General features: G+C 50.5%; 1 protein-coding gene and 1 long non-coding RNA gene across 4 annotated transcripts in view; one reads left to right on the forward strand and one right to left on the reverse strand.

Annotated features, from left to right (window-relative positions):
* CNNM4 (cyclin and CBS domain divalent metal cation transport mediator 4) overlaps positions 1-16,107 on the forward strand; it is a 28,885-nt gene extending 12,778 nt beyond the window's left edge. Inside the window, exons 2-9 of one of the 3 annotated variants that reach the window (XM_016142958.2) lie at positions 6,996-7,139; positions 7,437-7,571; positions 8,561-8,730; positions 8,876-8,972; positions 10,466-10,528; positions 12,767-12,961; positions 13,400-13,581; positions 13,688-16,107. In XM_016142958.2, the coding sequence (XP_015998444.1) occupies positions 6,996-7,139; positions 7,437-7,571; positions 8,561-8,730; positions 8,876-8,972; positions 10,466-10,528; positions 12,767-12,961; positions 13,400-13,581; positions 13,688-13,885 (1,184 nt within the window). In that variant the 3' untranslated portion in view covers positions 13,886-16,107. The remainder of the gene's footprint in view (positions 1-6,995; positions 7,140-7,436; positions 7,572-8,560; positions 8,731-8,875; positions 8,973-10,465; positions 10,529-12,766; positions 12,962-13,399; positions 13,582-13,687) is intronic. The other 2 variants (XM_016142959.2, XM_016142960.2) reach the window with 2 other exon arrangements.
* On the reverse strand, positions 1,701-18,037 carry LOC118605600. The gene is made up of 3 exons (XR_004952224.1): positions 17,372-18,037; positions 16,471-16,676; positions 1,701-2,154 (listed from the first exon to the last, which is right to left on the reverse strand). It is a non-coding gene; the product is annotated as an uncharacterized LOC118605600 (long non-coding RNA).
* Between the last annotated feature and the right edge of the window lie 3 nt (positions 18,038-18,040).

Here is an 18,040-nt window from a genome sequence, read left to right on the forward strand (position 1 = left end):
CCACACACAGAATGGCCTCGTGCATCAGGTTCGTGTTGCTGGAGTTTTGCTCCCTCTTCAGGCTTTCATTATCAAAGCCTAGAACGATTTTCATAGTATATTTGGGAACATTTGGTGTATGATTGCCAGTTACCAACTGGGGTTCACAAAGGAAAAAAGCTTTTTCTTTTCTTTGCAAAGGGAATACCTCAGTAGAAAGCTAGTTGCAGAGTTAACACAGCTTGATATTAGCCAGCAGAGCACTTAGCAGAATTTCCAGTCGCATCTTCACGCCTAACCCGTGGCACGTGGGCTCCTTACCGATGGTCCAGCATTGCTGGTTGCACACACAGGTCCAAGGAGTGGGTGCTGCACAGGCAATAAGTAAGGAAGAGAGCTGCTAGTCAAGCAGAGGTATGAGAAGGAAGTGGGGGACCTCCTGGCAGAGGTCCAGATGGCCAGGAGCCAGGGTGATGGGGGAAGGGCAGAGAGCTCCTGAGAAAATAGGACTGAGTGGGAAGGGAGAATCAGAATACACCAAGGGTCCAAATTCAAAAGGAGGGAACCCTCGCGCACCCCTGATCAGTGCCGCTGCCCTCCTGTGTTCACTGTCAGTCTTTCAAGCGTTTTTCATCCATTTTGTTTTCTTCTGCCTACAACAGCTCTGTGTGTCTCTCTCTGGACCGGCCTGGATGTGTCTCCAGGAGAGGACACATGTGCACATGTGTAGAGTGAAATATGCAGCCATTCAATTAAAAAAAAAAAAACACCTTTTATAATGTGGGAAAATATGAAGAATACAAATAATGTATTTTAATATTCTATGTATATTAATATTAAAGACCAGAGAAAATGCTTCATTAACAGTAGTTATCTTTGGAAAGCAGGGTTATAAGTGATCTTAATTTCCTTTTTTCCATTTTTGTTACCAGTATCAGTTAAAAATCATATAAAAATTAGCTGTAAAACAAATCTTAAGAAAATTAGGAAAATAAGAACCCTGTTGACAATCTTAAGGAATTACTGTATATATTTAGGTGTGGTAATAGAGTCTGGGTTTTGCTTTTTTGAAAAGTCTATATTTTAGAGATACTAAAGTGCTTGTAAAATTTATAAATGTTCACAGAGAAAAGCTGGGATTTGCTTCACAATAAGTCGGTGGAGTGGGCGGGAAGAAAGAGGAAACCAGATCCACAGAGGAGTTAATTGTTTAAGTTAGGTGAAGGGGAAGGTATAATTATATTATTTCCTTCCTTTTGTATGTGCTAGATATTTTCCATAATAAAAGGTTAAATTAGAGACTACTGGCTAAGAGAAAAATCAAAGGCCTGAAGACCTGGTCCTCCGTGAGAGCCCAGCCTTAGGAGCTCCTGACATGGTTCTGTCAACAGCTTCCCCCTCAAGGCTCTCTGGTTAAAAGGAGGCTGTTTGCAGAAGTCCCCTGATCCAAACATGATCACCCCTCCCTGTGTCTTTCTGGGCAGGCCCCTCTGATCCTCCTTTTCCTCCAGGAAGAGCGGGAGTCAGTCATAGGGGATGCACGCAGGCCACCCCCAGAGTTTGTTTACCCTCTACTCTGCAGCTGGGGCAGGTGGGCCCAGGGGGACACCCTAGTGTTTGTCGTGGGAAGGGACAACCAGGGCCTGGCCACCTTTACAGAGCTATTCTAAGGAGAGCGTTCCTAAGTGGTGGTCACATATACTATTAGAAAATACTTTTACGTTCTGACCTCCATTTGTTCCTTTTACGTTCTTACCACCATTTGTTCCAAAGTTACCTGCATGTACTGTTTCCTAATGTATATAAAACAAACACAGAAAATTGTAAGAGATAAAGATGAAATAACCATGATATTTAATGTCTTTAAAAAGTTAACATTCATATTATCTCTAGTGCATACTTTATATACTTTCTCAAGGCACAAAATGCCCTTCTGGTGGGGGTCATCAGTACTGGCAGTGGCTGTAAGTCTGCGTTTCAGATAATTTTCTTAACAATTTTGAATTACTTTGGCCAACCCCTTGGCTTGGCCCTAACTACTTGGCTACTGCTTTCCTCTTGCTGGTTGACAGGCTGGCAGGGACAGAGAGGGTCACCTCAGGCTGCTGTGGGCCCTTGTGCTTGCTTTATTCCTGGGACTTCATGCAGGGGGCCTGGTCAGGGAGCGCTGTCAGCCTGTATAAACAGAAGCTAAAGTTGCTTATTTATGTTGGATGAGTCCTCATTTCAGAGACCCTATTCTGAAAGGTCCCGGACAGATGGCCGGGGCTCGCTTCTGTGTTGTTTGTGTGTCTTGCTCAGGATGGCAGGCAAGTCTCCTGGGAAGGCTCTAGAAACCCTCTTACCTGCAGATCCCTGTCTGCTCTGGCAGATGGGCCACCATTCTGCTCTTCCATTTCTCTTCCGTGCAGCTGTCCCTATAACGTATTGCTTTCTCTCTTGTTTGTTTTCTATTTTCTGTTCTCTCTTTGTCTTGCCTCCCGTTTTTCTTTATTTCCTTTAAAAACATAACCAGCTATAATGCTGTCTTTTCATTGGTGTATGTATTGAATTGCTGACTTATCGAGCAGCTGCTGTGTATTTAGCCTCGTGCTAGAGGTTGAGGAATGAGTCAAGAACCACCTAACTGAACTTGTGCTGGTGAGACTTTGAACTGGGCCCTCTGCTATATACAGAGGGCGATTCGGAGGCGTGTAAAAAATTCGCCAGTGCACAAATTCTTTGACCTAGTAACTCCACATCTATAAATGTATTGTCATCTCACATGGGACAATAGAGGAGAACTGGAAACAGCTGTGTCCAGCAGCAGGAGGGAGAGGGTTAAGCCATCCTGGCATCCACAGGGAAGACCAACTGAGCTTGAAAAATAAAATTAAAGTAATATATTTATTATAAAACTGAGAAAAGTGGAAAATGATTAAGAAATGAAAGTGATCCTTATCCCACCATTCCAAATGTGAATATTTTTGGTGCGTGTTCTTCTAGTACATCAGCAATGAACTATATTGCTTCTTCCCCCTTTCAAAATGAGATTTCAATTTTTGCCTCTTCTGATTGTAGAAGGAAAACATACAAAAAGTAAAACATTGATTTTAAAATGCATTAAGCCAAAGCGTAAGGAGCCAGCGTCAATCAATGGCTCTTATTGTCCTGCTCCTTGACTTCCTGCTTTACATAGGTGAACACTATCTCATTAGGTAAATCTCGGGGGCCTCAGCCCTTTTGTTCAGTGGCCGCAATACCATGTCATGACCCACCTTGCACATTGGCCTGGGAGTTTAAGGTCTCCCCTAAAAATAGGAGCCTGCTTGGGTCTGGGTCTTGCCACCTCCTCTGTGACACACACTACCTAACCCTGAAGAAGTTTCCCTGTTGCCCCATTGGGGCTCTGTTTTAGTCTCTGGTCTGACAGTGTATTAGTCAATGTTAAAATGAATGGCCTCCTAGGTGTTCTTCTTGTAAGTTGCTCATTGCCTAAACACTGGCCTCCACCTCTGCCTGGCCCGCTGCAGAGGGCGCCCTCCCATTTCAGGGCTGAGGGGTTCAGGTGGCCCTCCTGCTGCTGGCTGAGGTCAGCACTATTAATAGTCACTTAATCCTGCTGTGGCCAGTTGGGGGGAGGGGGAAAGCTTCCCTGGGAAAGAGGGCTCTGTCGGAGGGCCTGAGAGCACAGGGCCAGTCCTGGGTGTCAGGAGGTGGGACTTGCTAGGAGGCCAGTGAGAAGGATGCTGAGGACAACATCCTGGTGGTGGAACCGTGTCTGAGCTGTGAGAAAGGCAGCTGTGAGAAAGGCAGCCGTGACTGGTGAGCAGGCCTCTTGCAGGGCCTCTTGCAGGGCCTTTGTAACCCAGCACCTAGTGAGGTGTCCTTCTGGTCTTTGAGAGAGGATGATAAAGCTTTTCATGAGGGAGGAGGACACAGCAAAGGTGGGTAACTGGGCTTCCTGGGGCCCCTGGAGACTGCCTGTGTGTGTCCAGCAGAGTCTGAAGTGTTTGCTGTGTTCCAGGTGTGTGGTAGGCAGAGGGGGTGGCACAGAGAAGAGGAAAGTCACAGTGCAGCCTTCACTAAACTGCACTCTGCTCTGTAGGGACATGGATGCCAGTGGGCCAGTGTCACATGCAGGCCTTGCAGCCATGCAGATGCTGGGAAAGGAAGAACTGGGGGATGGGCTGGGCCACCCAGGGCTGAAAGTAAAAAAGGTGACAAATGAGTGACTGTCTTCTCTCACCTCGCCCCTGTTCCAGGTGGGAGAGGGCAGTGGAAGAGGCCCAGGCTTTCTGTCTGATCTCTCCAGTCCTCTGGGGTCTCTAGAGGCTGGACAAAGGGAGATGAAGGACAGGGTAGGCAGCCAGGTACAGCCCAGAGGAGACCAAAGACAGCAGTGTCAAGGTGCCCCTCTCTCTCACAGCCAGGTTGCTCCTTTCTGGCTTTGCTTGGATTTAAAGGAAACCCCAAGTCTCAGAGGAAGCAGTATGGGAGTCCTTTAAAAGTTACTTTAACACGTGTATCTTTATAAAATTTAACACATGTGTTTATCTTTATAAAATTTACACTATCAATTGTGGAAGTGTTGGAATTTCTCTTCAGAAAAATATAAAAAAGGAAATGAAAACCACCCTGAATCCCCTATACTGTTAGGTTAAATCATAGGAGATTGTTACTTTTGTTGGTCAAAAACAGTCAAATATCAATAATTTCCTATATATCAGCCAAATTTGAACAGTTTGCTATAATTCTACAGTCTTTTTGTTTAAGTAAGGAAAGCGTGGGACTCTCAGCTTTTGGGGTAGATGTATTATTTAAATTTTCATGTTTCATTTCTTACCACAGCCACCCCCAATTTCAATTATCCAGTTGGATCGACACTAATAATAAAATGAGGTAACTCATTCAAACAGAATTCAATATTCAATATTAGATTTAAATTTCTTTCAGTGAGAATCATGAGCATGTAAGCGCTAAGTTGATCCTATTTTAAATGATAGATCAGCCAACAGTGCTTTCTGAATCACACAGATTTCTTGAATCACCGAAACTCAGTCATTCTTAGTCTCCGTCCCTTCCCCCTCCTCCCATGAGCAGAGTCATCGCCCCACAAGCACAACGCAAACACTGTGTGCCACTTGATATTCTGAGTTGGGGACACAGGCTGAATGAAGCCCCTGCTGTCATAGACTCACAGTCTACTGGGAGCATGGGGCCTGGCAATGATAAAGGCAGGGATAAGCATGACAGCCTTTATTTTAGGTGATAGAGTAACAACTGGTTTAGGGTGCTAGAGGAGGATTAGTCTCGCAGGGAGGCCCTGGGGGTGGGCCTCACCCAGAGGGTGACACACAGACTTAGAGAGGGGAGCTATGCAGATGTGTTGGAAGGAGGTGCAGGGAGCAGCATCAGGTGTCAGGTGTCTGTGGAACAGCAAGGAGGAGGAGGCTAGCCTGAGCACAGGAGAGAGAAGTAGGAGATGAGCGAGGGGCTTTGGGGCCCGGGCACAAACAAATGTGGCTTGTGCTTGGAGTGAGGTGCGAGGTGACCAGACTTCTCTGTGAGAGGCTCCCCCTTGCTGCAGTGTCGAGAATGGACTAGGGGTCCAGGACGAAGCAGAGAGATGGTGAGAAAGGGGTGTGTGTGGCTGGAATGGGACAGTAGCCCTGGAGGCCACCAAGAGAGGTTGCATTGTGGGCACCCCTTACAGGCAGAGCTGATGGGTCAGCTGAAGGGGTTGAATGTAGAAGGGTAGAAAATAGAGGAGGCAAAATTCACTGCCCCATGGCCGATGAGCTGGATTGAGGGAGATGAGGCAGCCTGGGGCAAGGGCAGGAGCTTGGTTTTGGCGATAAGTTCAAGGTGTTAGACATCTACACAGAGCTGGCTCTCAGCTGCAAGTGGACATTTAAGTCTGGAGGGCACAGGAGAGGGCCGGGCTGCAAATACTTATTTAAGACATATACTTTGTATTTAAAGTCACAAAGCAGGGGACCTAGGCACAAGGACTAAGCCCTGGGACCCTCCCTCATTAAGAGGACAGAACAGCCCCTGAGGTTGGAGGACTCCAGGGGACCGGTATCCTAGTAGAAGGGAGTGGCCCCTGGTCAGAGGCTGCAGCCTGAACATTAGCCCCCCCTCCCACCATTAGAGGTCATTGTGACCTTGGGCAAGGGAACATTCTGCTAAGACGAAAAAAAAAATGCCCACTCTGAGCAAATTAGCAAAGGCAAATACAGCGTAGGTTCCAGTGGCTGTGCCAGCAGAAGGTGAAGGGGAAGCTGTGGAGAGACCAACACTTGACCCTCACAGCTCTGCTGGGGCTTCCTCACTTAGACTGCTCCAGACCCTGGAGTGTGGGCCAAGCCATCTGGGCTGGCTCCCTATTGTCACATGCTGGGGTCAGGGACATGAAACCAGAGTAGGAACCCAGGGTGGCCTGGGAAACCCTGCCACCCCACAGAGCTTTTGTGGAGGGCGTCTCTTCCCCATCAACTTCTTCTTGCTTTAGGTTGAAGGGGTGGCCCTTCTCTAATTATAGTGCCCGTCTGGCCTAATTATTTGCCAGGCTAATTTGTTAATGGCTTGGGGACCAAGAGCCTGTGCCTGGGGCAGTGTCATGGCCCCAGGGCACCTGCAGGGAGTTTGTGAATGGCTCTTGGGGCACCAAGGTGGGAATGGGCAGGGGCCCTCGGGATCCCCCAGGCCAGCTCTCTCTGGCTCCTCTTTTCACAGGTTGTCAGTGTAGGTCTTTCCCTCCCCCGGATCTGGCACCAGCAGGACCTTGCTGTTTCATTCTGCTTAAACAAATGGTCCTTAATGCCTTGACACTAAAAAATACTTCTGGTTTTCCTTCTCATAAAAGCAATATGTTTGCAGTAGAAACTTCAGGAAATACAGAAAAGGACAAAAACCCACCCGTGACCCCACCCGAGTGACTCATGACCCCAAGTGTGTTAGCGTTTCGGAGGAGGAGTGTCACGACTGGTCTGTCCCTTTGCTCTTGTCTGACTCACTGCATTGTCCCCCAGGGAAGTCCCACCTGGCCATCGTGCAGAAAGTAAACAACGAGGGCGAAGGGGACCCCTTTTACGAGGTCCTGGGGCTGGTCACCCTGGAGGATGTCATTGAGGAGATCATTAAGTCGGAGATCCTGGACGAGTCAGACATGTACAGTGAGTTCCTGTCATGCCCTTAGCCTGACATCCACTTTCTTGGGTGGGAAGGTCATAGTGCAGGGACATGGGGGCAGGGCTGCCTGAGACTTGAGGATTCATGCAGGCCGGGCTAGCGGGGAGAGGAGGCCACCTTGGTTCCTTCCTTTGGCCTTTGGACCACCCTGGCCCAGACTCTGCTGTTCCTGCATGGAAAGAGGGACCGCAGGGCCAGCAGCTGGCGGGCGGGTTCCATCTGCTCCTGAGTCCATGGAGGGGACAGACAGCATGCTCAGCTCCAGATTCCTCCTGTTGCAGCTGACAACCGGAGCCGGAAACGGGTGTCTGAGAAGAACAAACGTGACTTCTCTGCCTTTAAGGATGCTGACAATGAGCTCAAGGTGAAAATTTCACCTCAGCTGCTCCTGGCTGCTCACCGTTTCCTGGCCACAGGTAAGAGTGAAAGGAAGGACACAGTCACAGAGGGAGAAGGACTTGGCTTCATCTGGTCCCAGAGGGGACGGGCTGCACCTGGAAGGCGCAAGGCAGCTCCTCCACCCCTGGGCATGCCCTGTGATCTGCGTTCCCTACTGCATACTTCCAGGACGCATCCCACTTAGTTTTAGAAATAACCCTTGGTGGTCTATGGCTATGCCACCCTGAGCATGCCTCATCTCTGATCTCAGAAGCTAAGGAAGCTAAGCAGGGTCAGACCTGCTTAGTACTTGGATGGGAGACCACTTAGGAAGACCAAGTGCTATAGGTGTAAAAAAAAAAAAAATAGTAACCCTTGAGAGGACCTGAGCTGGGCTCGTGGAGAAGGACGCAGGCCCGCCCATTTGCAGCCCCCAGCCCTGGCCCTGTGCTCATCTCCTCTGAGAACATGGTGCCGGCTCCATTCTTATCTCTCCCACCTCCCCTCTGCCTGCATGTGCTGGACTTGACTGTAGGACTGGACCTCTTGATCAGCGTCATCTCCCTTCTCATCCCTGAGTCACAGCTGTCTTGGGGACCTGGGCGGTGAATTAGACTCCTACTTCCTCGTCCCTCTGCCCCAGTCTTCCTTCCCAGCCCTTGCTTGCTAATGGTGTGGAGATTCCTTCTCCTTTCTGTTTCCTGCCAGGATGTAGATGATGTTGATAATGATAACACTTATCGCACACTTTCCATAGGCCATGTATGGGTCTGAGTACTTCACGTGTATTGCCCCATTTGACCTCAGTGTGACCCTGTGAGGTTGGAATCCCCATTTCACAGATGTGGAAATGGACACAGGTCATGTGACTTGCCCAAGGTCGTGCCCCCTTAGTGCGGGTGCTACTGTTCAAGCCCAACGGTGGGCCCACTCTAATCTGACCAGTCCAGAGTCCAGCACCCCCTCCCCGGGGGTGCGGACTGAATGGGCGGGCCTGGCAATGAGGGAGCATCCCCTGTCCCTGCAGAGGTCCCCCAGTTCAGCCCTTCTCTGGTGTCGGAGAAGATCCTGCTGCGGCTGCTCAAGTACCCGGATGTCATCCAGGAGCTCAGATTCGATGAGCACAACAAGCACTGTGCCCGCCACTTCCTGTACTCCCGCAACAAGCCGGCTGACTACTTCATCCTCATCCTGCAGGTGCACCGCCTACACCTGCCCTGAGTCCCGTCCCCGTGCCCCGACCTGGAGCCCTTAGGCCCGCAGGCCCATCGCTCCTCATGTCTCCTTCCCACCTTGTCCTTTTTTCTTTCTTACTCTGTGACACTGACCTGTGTTCTTCCAGGGGAAGGTGGAGGTAGAGGCCGGGAAGGAGAACATGAAGTTCGAGACTGGCGCCTTCTCCTACTACGGCACCATGGCCTTGTCCTCATCCCCCTCTGGTGAGTTGCTGGCTGTGCCTGTGCTGCCCTTCAGTAGGCCTGGAGGGAAAAAGATGCCAGAGAGGGCCCGCACTGCTGAGCCTTGGGGCGGTGGCCTGGAGAATAGAGTCACTTACCCCTTTGGACAGGACTTGGAGGTTGGAGAAAAGGGAAGGGGGTTCTGAGCAGAGGCTTAGGGGAACCGACAGCGTGTCCTGAGATAGTGAGACCAGCCTGCCAGAGGAGAGGGAGACTGGGAGTAAGGATGAGTCGGGGGGCCCCAGAAAGTCAGTGGCATTTGGTTGCTGTTCGTGGCTTTTGAGCAGGGAAGCAGAATATAGAGTGGGCCAACGGCCTGGTGGGCTGTGGTGCCCTCAATTGGCTGTCACAGTGGGCAGGGAGTTGAGAGGTGGTGGGTGGAAAGAGGGTACAGGGCCTGGCCCCTGCACACTGGGACAGGGGACCCATGGTTGAGTGAGGGCCCCAAAATGCCCATGGTTGGGGCCAGGCCAAAGTACATGGCACACAGATTTGGGATCTCAGGCTTAGCTACCATGTCTTCGTTAAGGGTTGGTTCCAATGGAATCAAGCAACTTGTGGGCAAAGAGGGTATTGGGCACTCTCCAGAGAGGTGACGGCAATCTAGGGAAAGGCTGCTGTGCTGCCCCAGTCCCGGTGGCTCAGATGCCTCTTGTCAGAGTGGCCTGTTGCTGGAGTGGGTGCCTTCTTGTCAAGGCCCACGTCTCGGTCAACACAGCTCCTCACTGGTCCTGGGTCCCCTCTGAGCCTCGATTGGGCCCAGGTGGCTACACACTGGGGAGTGGGTATCCTTTTGGTGCTAGGGGACAGGCCATGCAGCAAGATGGGTGCTGCTGCTCCTGGGGGCCTTGGCTGTGCCCACCATGGCCTTTGATAAAAAGAGGACCCTTTTGGGGGCCAGAGCACCCAAACCTATTGACACAGCTCTGCCCTTCCGCCGGCATGCATAGGGCCCTGGAGGGAGGGAAGGGGACAGGGCTCCAGATCTGGGTTTGGAGCAGGTGGTGGCCCCAAGAGGACTTCTCTACCTCTCCTGAAAGCACCTTGTCGTCCAAGATTGGGGAATCTTGTTCATAAAGGCACACATTGTAGGACATTTTCTTAGTGCACTGTTCTCTCAGCAGTGCCTCAGAGGCTGGTGTCACCATCCTGGGCTCTGCCCCTTGGCCCCGGAGGCCCTCAGTTTCCATTTAGAGTGGCCAGAAGGGAAGAGAAATGACTAATGGGGGCTGGAGAGTCAAAGTCACTGTGGGAGCCCTGGGCCCCCTCTATCAGCATCTGCTATCTCTGAGCAGGGCTTGGGGGTCTGCCCTGAGTATCCTCCCCATCACAGCCGTCCCCTTTTTCACTGTGCCCCCTCCCTGCCCAAGGGAGCTGGACAACAGGTATGCTTCTCCATCCTATCCCTGTGGGTCCATGTCCTGCCTCCTGACGTGGAACCCACCCATCGCTGACCGTTTCCTCTTTTGCTCCAGTGCCTTCAACCCAGGCCGGGGGTCTGCCTGGTAAGCGGACCTCCCTGCTCTCCTGGCTCTCAGGTAACTTACCATGGCTGGGGAAGTTTGCACTGCCACCTGTTGCCTGAGCCCACACATCACAGCTGCATTATTAACCTGTCCCAACAGGCACTGGTGCTCCCCACCTGTTCACACTTGTAGGTCAGCCTAGCCTGCGGCACAATTACTGACAGCTTTGCCTTGGTCCTAGAAGGGCTTCCCTGAAGGTTCTTGAGAAGACACATGTGTGTGTGCACACACCACACATGCATGCGTACATAAACAACACATGCACATGCACACACACCTGCAGATGATAGGCTGGGATGGAGCATTGCTCCTAGCCTGGCCAAGCTGTTCAGCCCCCTGATCAAGGCCACTCACAGACCTTCATCAGATTTCTCTACAAACCTTTCCACTTTTCCTCACAGGCTTTGCTTCTCATCCTGTGGCTGCTGGTGTCTGCGGGTGGCAGGGTGGGTGGGGGGGCGCAGTGGCTGGGCCATGTGATAGCCCTGTAGGTGTGCCCACAGTTGCTAGCTCTATCATTCTGGGGGCTACCTTTCCCTCCTTAAGTCTTGGTTTCTTCATGTGAGATGGGAACCGTGCACATGTCTATCTCTTAGACCCATCGGGAACAGTGAGGGATTTGATAAATGTTTAGTTAGAACTCAGATATTATATCTGTTTTTTCTTTTTTGCAACTGTAGTGTGATATTCCAGTCAGAAAGTATTTAGGAAAAGGCCAAATGCCTTGGGAATGTCACACTCCTGAGCTCTGTCCCAGGACTGGTGGCAACTATGCTGGCCAGACTCATTCAGTTCGAGAGATCCCATCCACCCCTGTGTTTCAAGGCAGCAGAAGGTGGCGGGGGTGCTGGCCTGGTCACCAGAATCCGGGTCTGGCCTGGCGAGCTAAGAGGAGGTTGAGAGCAGACGAATGTGAGGTCCTATCTCAGTGTGTGACTTAGAGGAGTGTCTGAGACCCCACGTCCTGAAAACCCAGCGCCTCAGCCCACTGTTTCCCATTTTATATTCCCACAGTTGGGTTTTTCCTTCTTAATTGTACCGAATCACACTTTGCTGTTGATCCTCTTCTAAAAAAAAGTTAAAAGGTGACTTAGAAGCCACTGGTCCCTTTCAAACACCCAGTTTTGGGCTGTGATGGAAAGTGGCAAGCCAGTGTGGCCTTGGAATTGGGATGTCTAAGGAGTACAGAGGGACCATTTGCCCTCATTAGCTACTGCCTCGCCTCCTCCTCCCTTCCGCTCTCCTTCTCCCACACTTGCTCTGTGTTCACAGAAGGCCAGGAGTCACACATATGTGGTTTGGATCAAGGAATTTTTACCAGAGATGCTTTTCTCTAAGCTTTCTAGTTAGTTTCACCAAGCAGATGTGCCTTCATTATCTCCCTTATACATATTCATGGCGGTCTATATCCTAAGTCATGCCACGATATAAAGCTCTTTGAGAAAAACTCTTTCTGTGTGTAAGATTATATCCTTAGAATATTTCTTCAAATATAGAATTACAAAGTCTCAAACTCCTATTTTTTGTTATGTATATTATTTGTTTTAAAGTACCATTGCTTATTTAGAAAATTTGGAAGTAGAAAAAAGTCTTAAAATTAGGAAGCCTCATAATTTCATTATTCAGAGATAATACTTTATTTTGGTGTATTTCTTTTGGGGGCCTCTATTTTTAATAGGCCATGTCACTAATTTGTGTTGGTTTTAAATTAATTTTATTTTTCTAGTATGTTAACAAGCATTAATTAAAAGCAGTCCATCATCCAGATAATTAATATGAAATATTAAGTGATGTCTCTAGTGTTTTTTTCCAGAACTCCATCAGAGGTGTTACTCAGGTTGAATGCATGACCTTCTGATGATTGTACACTGCCAGCTGTAGAAATCCAGGTTGTATTTTCCTAGTTTTCTGAATGAAGCTCAGAGATGGCCTGTTACTGATTCATCTGACCTGGTTACATCTCTTTTGATTACTCAGTCACCAGATGTTTGCTCTCTTCACTGAGCTAACTTAGTCATTAGTTAGAAACTTAGCAGTTAACTAAGCAAATCAGCTTAGTCCACTTCCTGTTTGTTTAAACAAGGCAGCTGTACCTTCACAGTTAACTTCTGTGTGGGTGTCATTGTTTTCTAAGTGTCCTCAAAAATCAGAACTAGTGATGCACAGTGATGAGTGCGGTTCCTTTTTCAAAATGAGGAGCGTGCTCCTTTCCTTCCCCATTTGAGGTTATGTCATTCCCTTCCTGGTTAGTCCACAGAATGGAGGCCTGCACTGCCACTGGTAATGGGAAGAGGTGCTGCCACTCTGTCCAAACTTTGCTTCCTGGAAGGGGGACTGGGACCAACTGGAGTGGGAAGCCTGCAGTTCCAGGGCCTCTAGGTTCCTGGGAGGGGGACCCTGCTGCCACGTCCCCCTGCCAGGCTATTGCGGGCTCAGCAGATACAGGTGGGTGGGACAGACATATGTTTGATCTCTTACGGGCCTTTTCAGATGTGGGCAGAGTGTTGTGTTGAGAGCTATGTGTGAGTGCAAACTGTAATTTACACAGTTTGTGTCCAGAGATGAGCTGTTCTATCTGCTGCGGAAGAAACTGCTGCACTGCCCTTGACTGACCAGTTGTTGGGGAAATGAGGGCTTTTGTAGCTGTAAATGTCCTGCGTCTTCCAGTTCTATTTGTGTTTTGATAGATGTTTTCATAATTATCGCATAGCCCTGCTAAAGAAACTAACTCGTTTGCTCTAATGAGGTTGGAGTTGCTTGTCCATGGGAAGGGCTCCTGTTGCCTGTCAGGTCTGCAGCCCTGGGCATCCATGGGACAAAGCTGGACAGGAGGCTGTAAGGGCAGCAGGGTGGCTTGGGGCCTGATAGCACTCTCCCCTGCAGACCGCTCACCGTCACACCCCAGCCCCCTGAGCCGCTCGGCCTCCCTCAGTTACCCAGAGCGCACCGACCTCACCAGCACCACACCCTTGGCCAGTAGCAGCAACCAGCTGGGTGGCTCTGCACTGGGCCAGTACGTGTCTGATTTCAGTGTCCGGGCACTCACAGACCTGCAGTACATTAAGGTGAGTGCCTCCTGCTCCTGCCTTGGCACTAGCCGCAGGCGTGTCCCCAGCCCTGCCCTTGCTCTCTACGTGGTCCAGCCCTCTGTGACCTGCACGCCTCTTGCAGATCAGCCGGCAGCAGTACCAGAATGGGCTGCTGGCCTCGCGGATGGAGAACTGCCCTCAGTTTGCCCTGGATGGGTGCACCGTCTGCACAGAGAGCCGGGCAGAAAAGCCAGAGCTGCCAGTGGTGGATGAGACCACAGCCCTCTTGAATGAGCACAATGCCATGCTGCGCAGAGCTTCCCCTGAGAGCGCCATCTGACAGGAGGGCCCGGGGCCCCCCGCCAGCTCCGCGGGGGCTGCCCCAGTGGGCCCACCCGAGGACAGGGAGCCCATCAGGCCAGATGGGGTGCAGGTAGCCTATTTGAGTGGCCAAGGTGGCCCCCAGCCTGCGGGGGTGCCGGTTTCTACCGGGGACCTGTGAGCAGCTCACTTGATGGCGGCCGCCCCCAGAGACGGTCGTGCTCTACTGGAGACTGAATGAGGCTGATTGCTCCTCTTTTTAAATATCATTTGGGGGATGGGAAGACAGGGTTAAGGAATTTATTTTTAAAAATTATTTTTTCCACAAAAACTTTAAAAGGGGTAGGGCTTCTCACCCCAGAAGCAATAGCCATAATCTGCACCCAGCCACGACCTGGCTGTGTCCCGACTCAGGGAGTCCACTTGTCCTCACCGTCCTCCAGAGATGGGTTCCAGAGGACCACTAGCAGGTTTTCTCTTGGGAGGAAGACTGCCCTTCCCAGGAAGCACAAAACCAAATAGCACTGAGAACAAGTGCCCGACGTGCACGCAGGCTCGTCTGATGTCGCCAAGGCCAAGGGACTCTGGGGACTGGGATCAGGGACTTGACACTCCTGGCTACAGAACAATACGTCTGCTCCATTCACTCATTGGATCCAGGAATTTCTGAGAACCCTGCTGGTGGGCTCTTCTGGTGAGTTGGGGCCATTGAGGACTCACCCATTTCCATTGGGTCGCCTCTTACCTGTGCCTTTGGACAGCTCCACCTTGTAATGGGGTTGACTAAAGTGTCAGGCAGGGTGTCCCACCTTTCAGATTGTTTGTCTTGTTCCCCAAGCTGCCCTCACTTTACCAAAGGTCCACTTGGGTGGGGACAGCATCTGTTAGAGATGACTGGTCTGTGGTACTCTTTCAGTTCCAGGAGGGAACATGGTCATGGGCATTGTTAGCAGGTAATACTGCCCCTTCCCAGGCCACAGTCAAAGTCTATTTTCAGTCTCCGAGCCACGAACTCTGCTTTCTAGACTCCCTACTTTTAACCTAAAACCCCAAGGCCTCTTGGGGATTGAGGACTGGGGATATGCAGGAGCTAATCTAAGCTGGTTCTTCATGCCCTTTCCTCTGTGGCTGAGGTTTACCTGCCCTGTCTGCACACTTCCAGAATGCAGGAAAGGGTTCTACCCCAGAGGCACACAAATAGCAGCCCTGTTTCCCCCATGACATAACCCTAGAGTGAGGTGCCATCCTGGCTTGTGCTGAAGTTGGTGGTGCTAGATGGGTTGAATCAGGCCCTGCTGCACGCTCCAGGCTCCCCACCTCTGGGAGGCTGTGGGACCAAAGTCATTGGGGGCCCTTGTCGGGCAGAACAGTTGCTAGGGTCCAGGATCAGGTGATGGAGACTCTTCCTGCTGAGCCTCCAGACTTTTCGCTGAGGATTGTCTCTTCACTCCTTCACTCCTTTCCCCAGCCAGTGAGTTCTGTCACCCCAAGTGCTCTGCACTGAATTTAGGTGCCTGGAGAATCCTAAGTCTGGGGACCAGGAACTGCCTTACACCAAGTATGCCTGCCCTTGACCCGTCAGAGTTTATTGTGGAAAGTCTAGAGAGAAAGTGGTGATACCCATGGGTTCTCAAACACCAGGCCCTTGTTTCCCTGTTAGCGGGACTCCTTCATTTCCTATAGGAGCAGCTTGCTTCCTGAGTCCATGTGGACTGTTCCTGAGACCTGAGTGCCAGGTAGGGCCCAGCACATTGGCCTGAACAGGGTACATGTGTGTGAAGTAAAAGGACGGGCGTGCACATGCCCACAGCTACCTCTCCGCGCACACAGTCACTATCAAGGACCTCCCTGCCCCTCCCTCCTTTCCCTACTTATAATCACTTCTTGCAGAGGGTCGTAATTATTTCCAGATATTACCCCCGTGCAGTTTTTCACTTCCTATTCCAACCTTTGGTTCCTGGGCTGAGCCCATCCCTGCAGCTGTTCCCATGTAAGGGGGACCTCTGCAGTTGGCCTCCAGGTGGGTAGGCAAGGCACAGCCACCATAGCAAATAACTCATATTTATTTTGCATAAGATTTTAATTTGTATATTTTTGTGATTTATTTTGGCATTGTTATGAGTTTGACTCTCGGGGAGTTTTGTTGTTATGACTCTTGTGTCTTTTGTCACAAAACAATAATATTTGCTAAACAATATATGGAATTTATTTTTGATTGGTAATAAAAAATGAAATATGAAATTTTGGTGAGTCTGCAGTTTGCCTATTTGTTAATATTTGGTACCTGTCAGAGATAGACGTGGCTGTGGTTGGCTGTCACCTGTGTCAGGGCAAGGGGCAAGTATTCTAGGACTGTCGAGTAAAAAGGAAGCAGAAATGCAATTTACAAAGTACATAGAATCAGGGCAGTCATCACAGGAGCTGCTAGACATATGTGGCCAATGTGCTCAACTGCCACAGATGGGAATCCTATAAGCTGAACAGCACAGGGCCTCCTGCCTGCAGGTGCTGGAGGAGGCAGTTGGAAAGGCAGATCCCCCTCTGGGGACTGAAGGAGAAAGCTTGATCCAAAAGCAGGACCCAGTTGTTTTGTAACACAGTTACCTTTTTGTCCAAAGTGGGAGGGCTTATCCACTGAAGAGCCTAGGAGTAACCTCATTGCATCCACTGCTGCGGTGCTCATAGGTGCCTTGGCTGCAGCTTGTGCTTGCATGTGCTGAGGTGAGGGCAGGAGCTCAGGCCAGCCAGGCTTAACAGAGACATATTGGGGGCAATGTTTGAAGAGGCACTTGAGTAGGCAGAGGACATTCCTGATGAAAGGAATAACAAAAAAAAAAATGGGTGTATAGGTGGGAAGGGTCAATCTCATCCACCCACCTATTCCACGCTTACCCTGCTGCATGCCACATGCCACGAACCCCACAGTGAGTTTACTGAGGGAGAGCCCCTAAGGGAATCATACAAGGACCCTTCTGATTTGCTGTCACATTCTTGGAGAAGCCTTCCCCAGTCACCTCACATAAAACAGCACAGCCTCAATCCCCATTTTTTTTGTTTTTCTCCATAGCACTTACTGCCAGCTGTTAAAACATAATTTGTGTATTTCCCATTGTCCTCATACTGGAACCTAAGCTCCAGGACGGCAGGGACTTTCTTATTCCCACATAGTCCCAGCTTTGGAACAGGACTTGGTACATCCCATGCCTGTTGAATGAATGGGTGATGGCTCTTACTATGTAAGGTAAATACTGGATCTACTACCCCCCAGAACCTTGGCCCAACTTAGTTGAGAGAGGGTTGAGGAAGGCCAGCTGGAGGAAGTAACATTTGCAGACTAGAGAGAAGCAGGAATTAGCCAGTGAAGTCACAATACCTATGGGTTTGAAACTCAAGTATTTAGATATAATATGGAAGTAACCAAATGACTAGTAAGGAAAATGGCCCAGGGAAGGTCGAGGGACATGAAGGTCAAATGGCAAGTGTCCCCATTGATGCTGTGACTAACCAAGGGACTGGAAAAAAGCTGGTGAGGTATCAATGGCGAGGCTTCTGCTTAGCAGAAAAACACTCGTGACCCCTTCACCCTGCACTTCATTCAGGTCTGGGGAACGGACAGTCCAGAAGACTGTCGGTGTGACCCAGTCGCTCCGAGTGAATGTCCAAAAGTTTCTGCAACACAATCAGTTACAAGTCATTTTCCCTGGAAGCCTGAGACTCAGGAAGCGGTGAAGTGCAGGGGCAGATCCAGGCATTTCTGACAGGTCTCTGAAAGGGGCTGGGGGATGACGGGGTAGTAAGCAGGTCGTGCTGTAACCCAACTTCTGTGCCGATTCACGCTTCACTTTTCTCCGGGAAAATAATGACATGAAGTAGCTGCGAGGGTCCGGGGGCGTAGTGATGGCTCGCTGTTTCCGTCCTTCCCTCCAGGGGCGGTGTCCCCGTCCCCAGACCTGCAGCGGAGCCAGACTCCCTCACGACATCCTACGGAATGGAACCTTAGCTTCCCGATGCTCAGTCCCAGTTCTTACTTCAGCTGTCCTCCCTTGAGGTCCTTGATGCCCAGGCCTCTCCTCAGAAAGTGGCGTGCTGCCCTCCCACTGGGACCTCCGCCGGCTGCTGCCCGCCCCGCCCCTTGGCCCGGCCTTCACAGAGCGCGAGGCCCGCCCCCGGCTGC

The sequence above is a fragment of the Rousettus aegyptiacus genome, unplaced genomic scaffold (assembly GCF_014176215.1).
Source record: "Rousettus aegyptiacus isolate mRouAeg1 unplaced genomic scaffold, mRouAeg1.p scaffold_m13_p_7, whole genome shotgun sequence".
NCBI classification, from domain to species: Eukaryota; Metazoa; Chordata; class Mammalia; order Chiroptera; family Pteropodidae; genus Rousettus; species Rousettus aegyptiacus.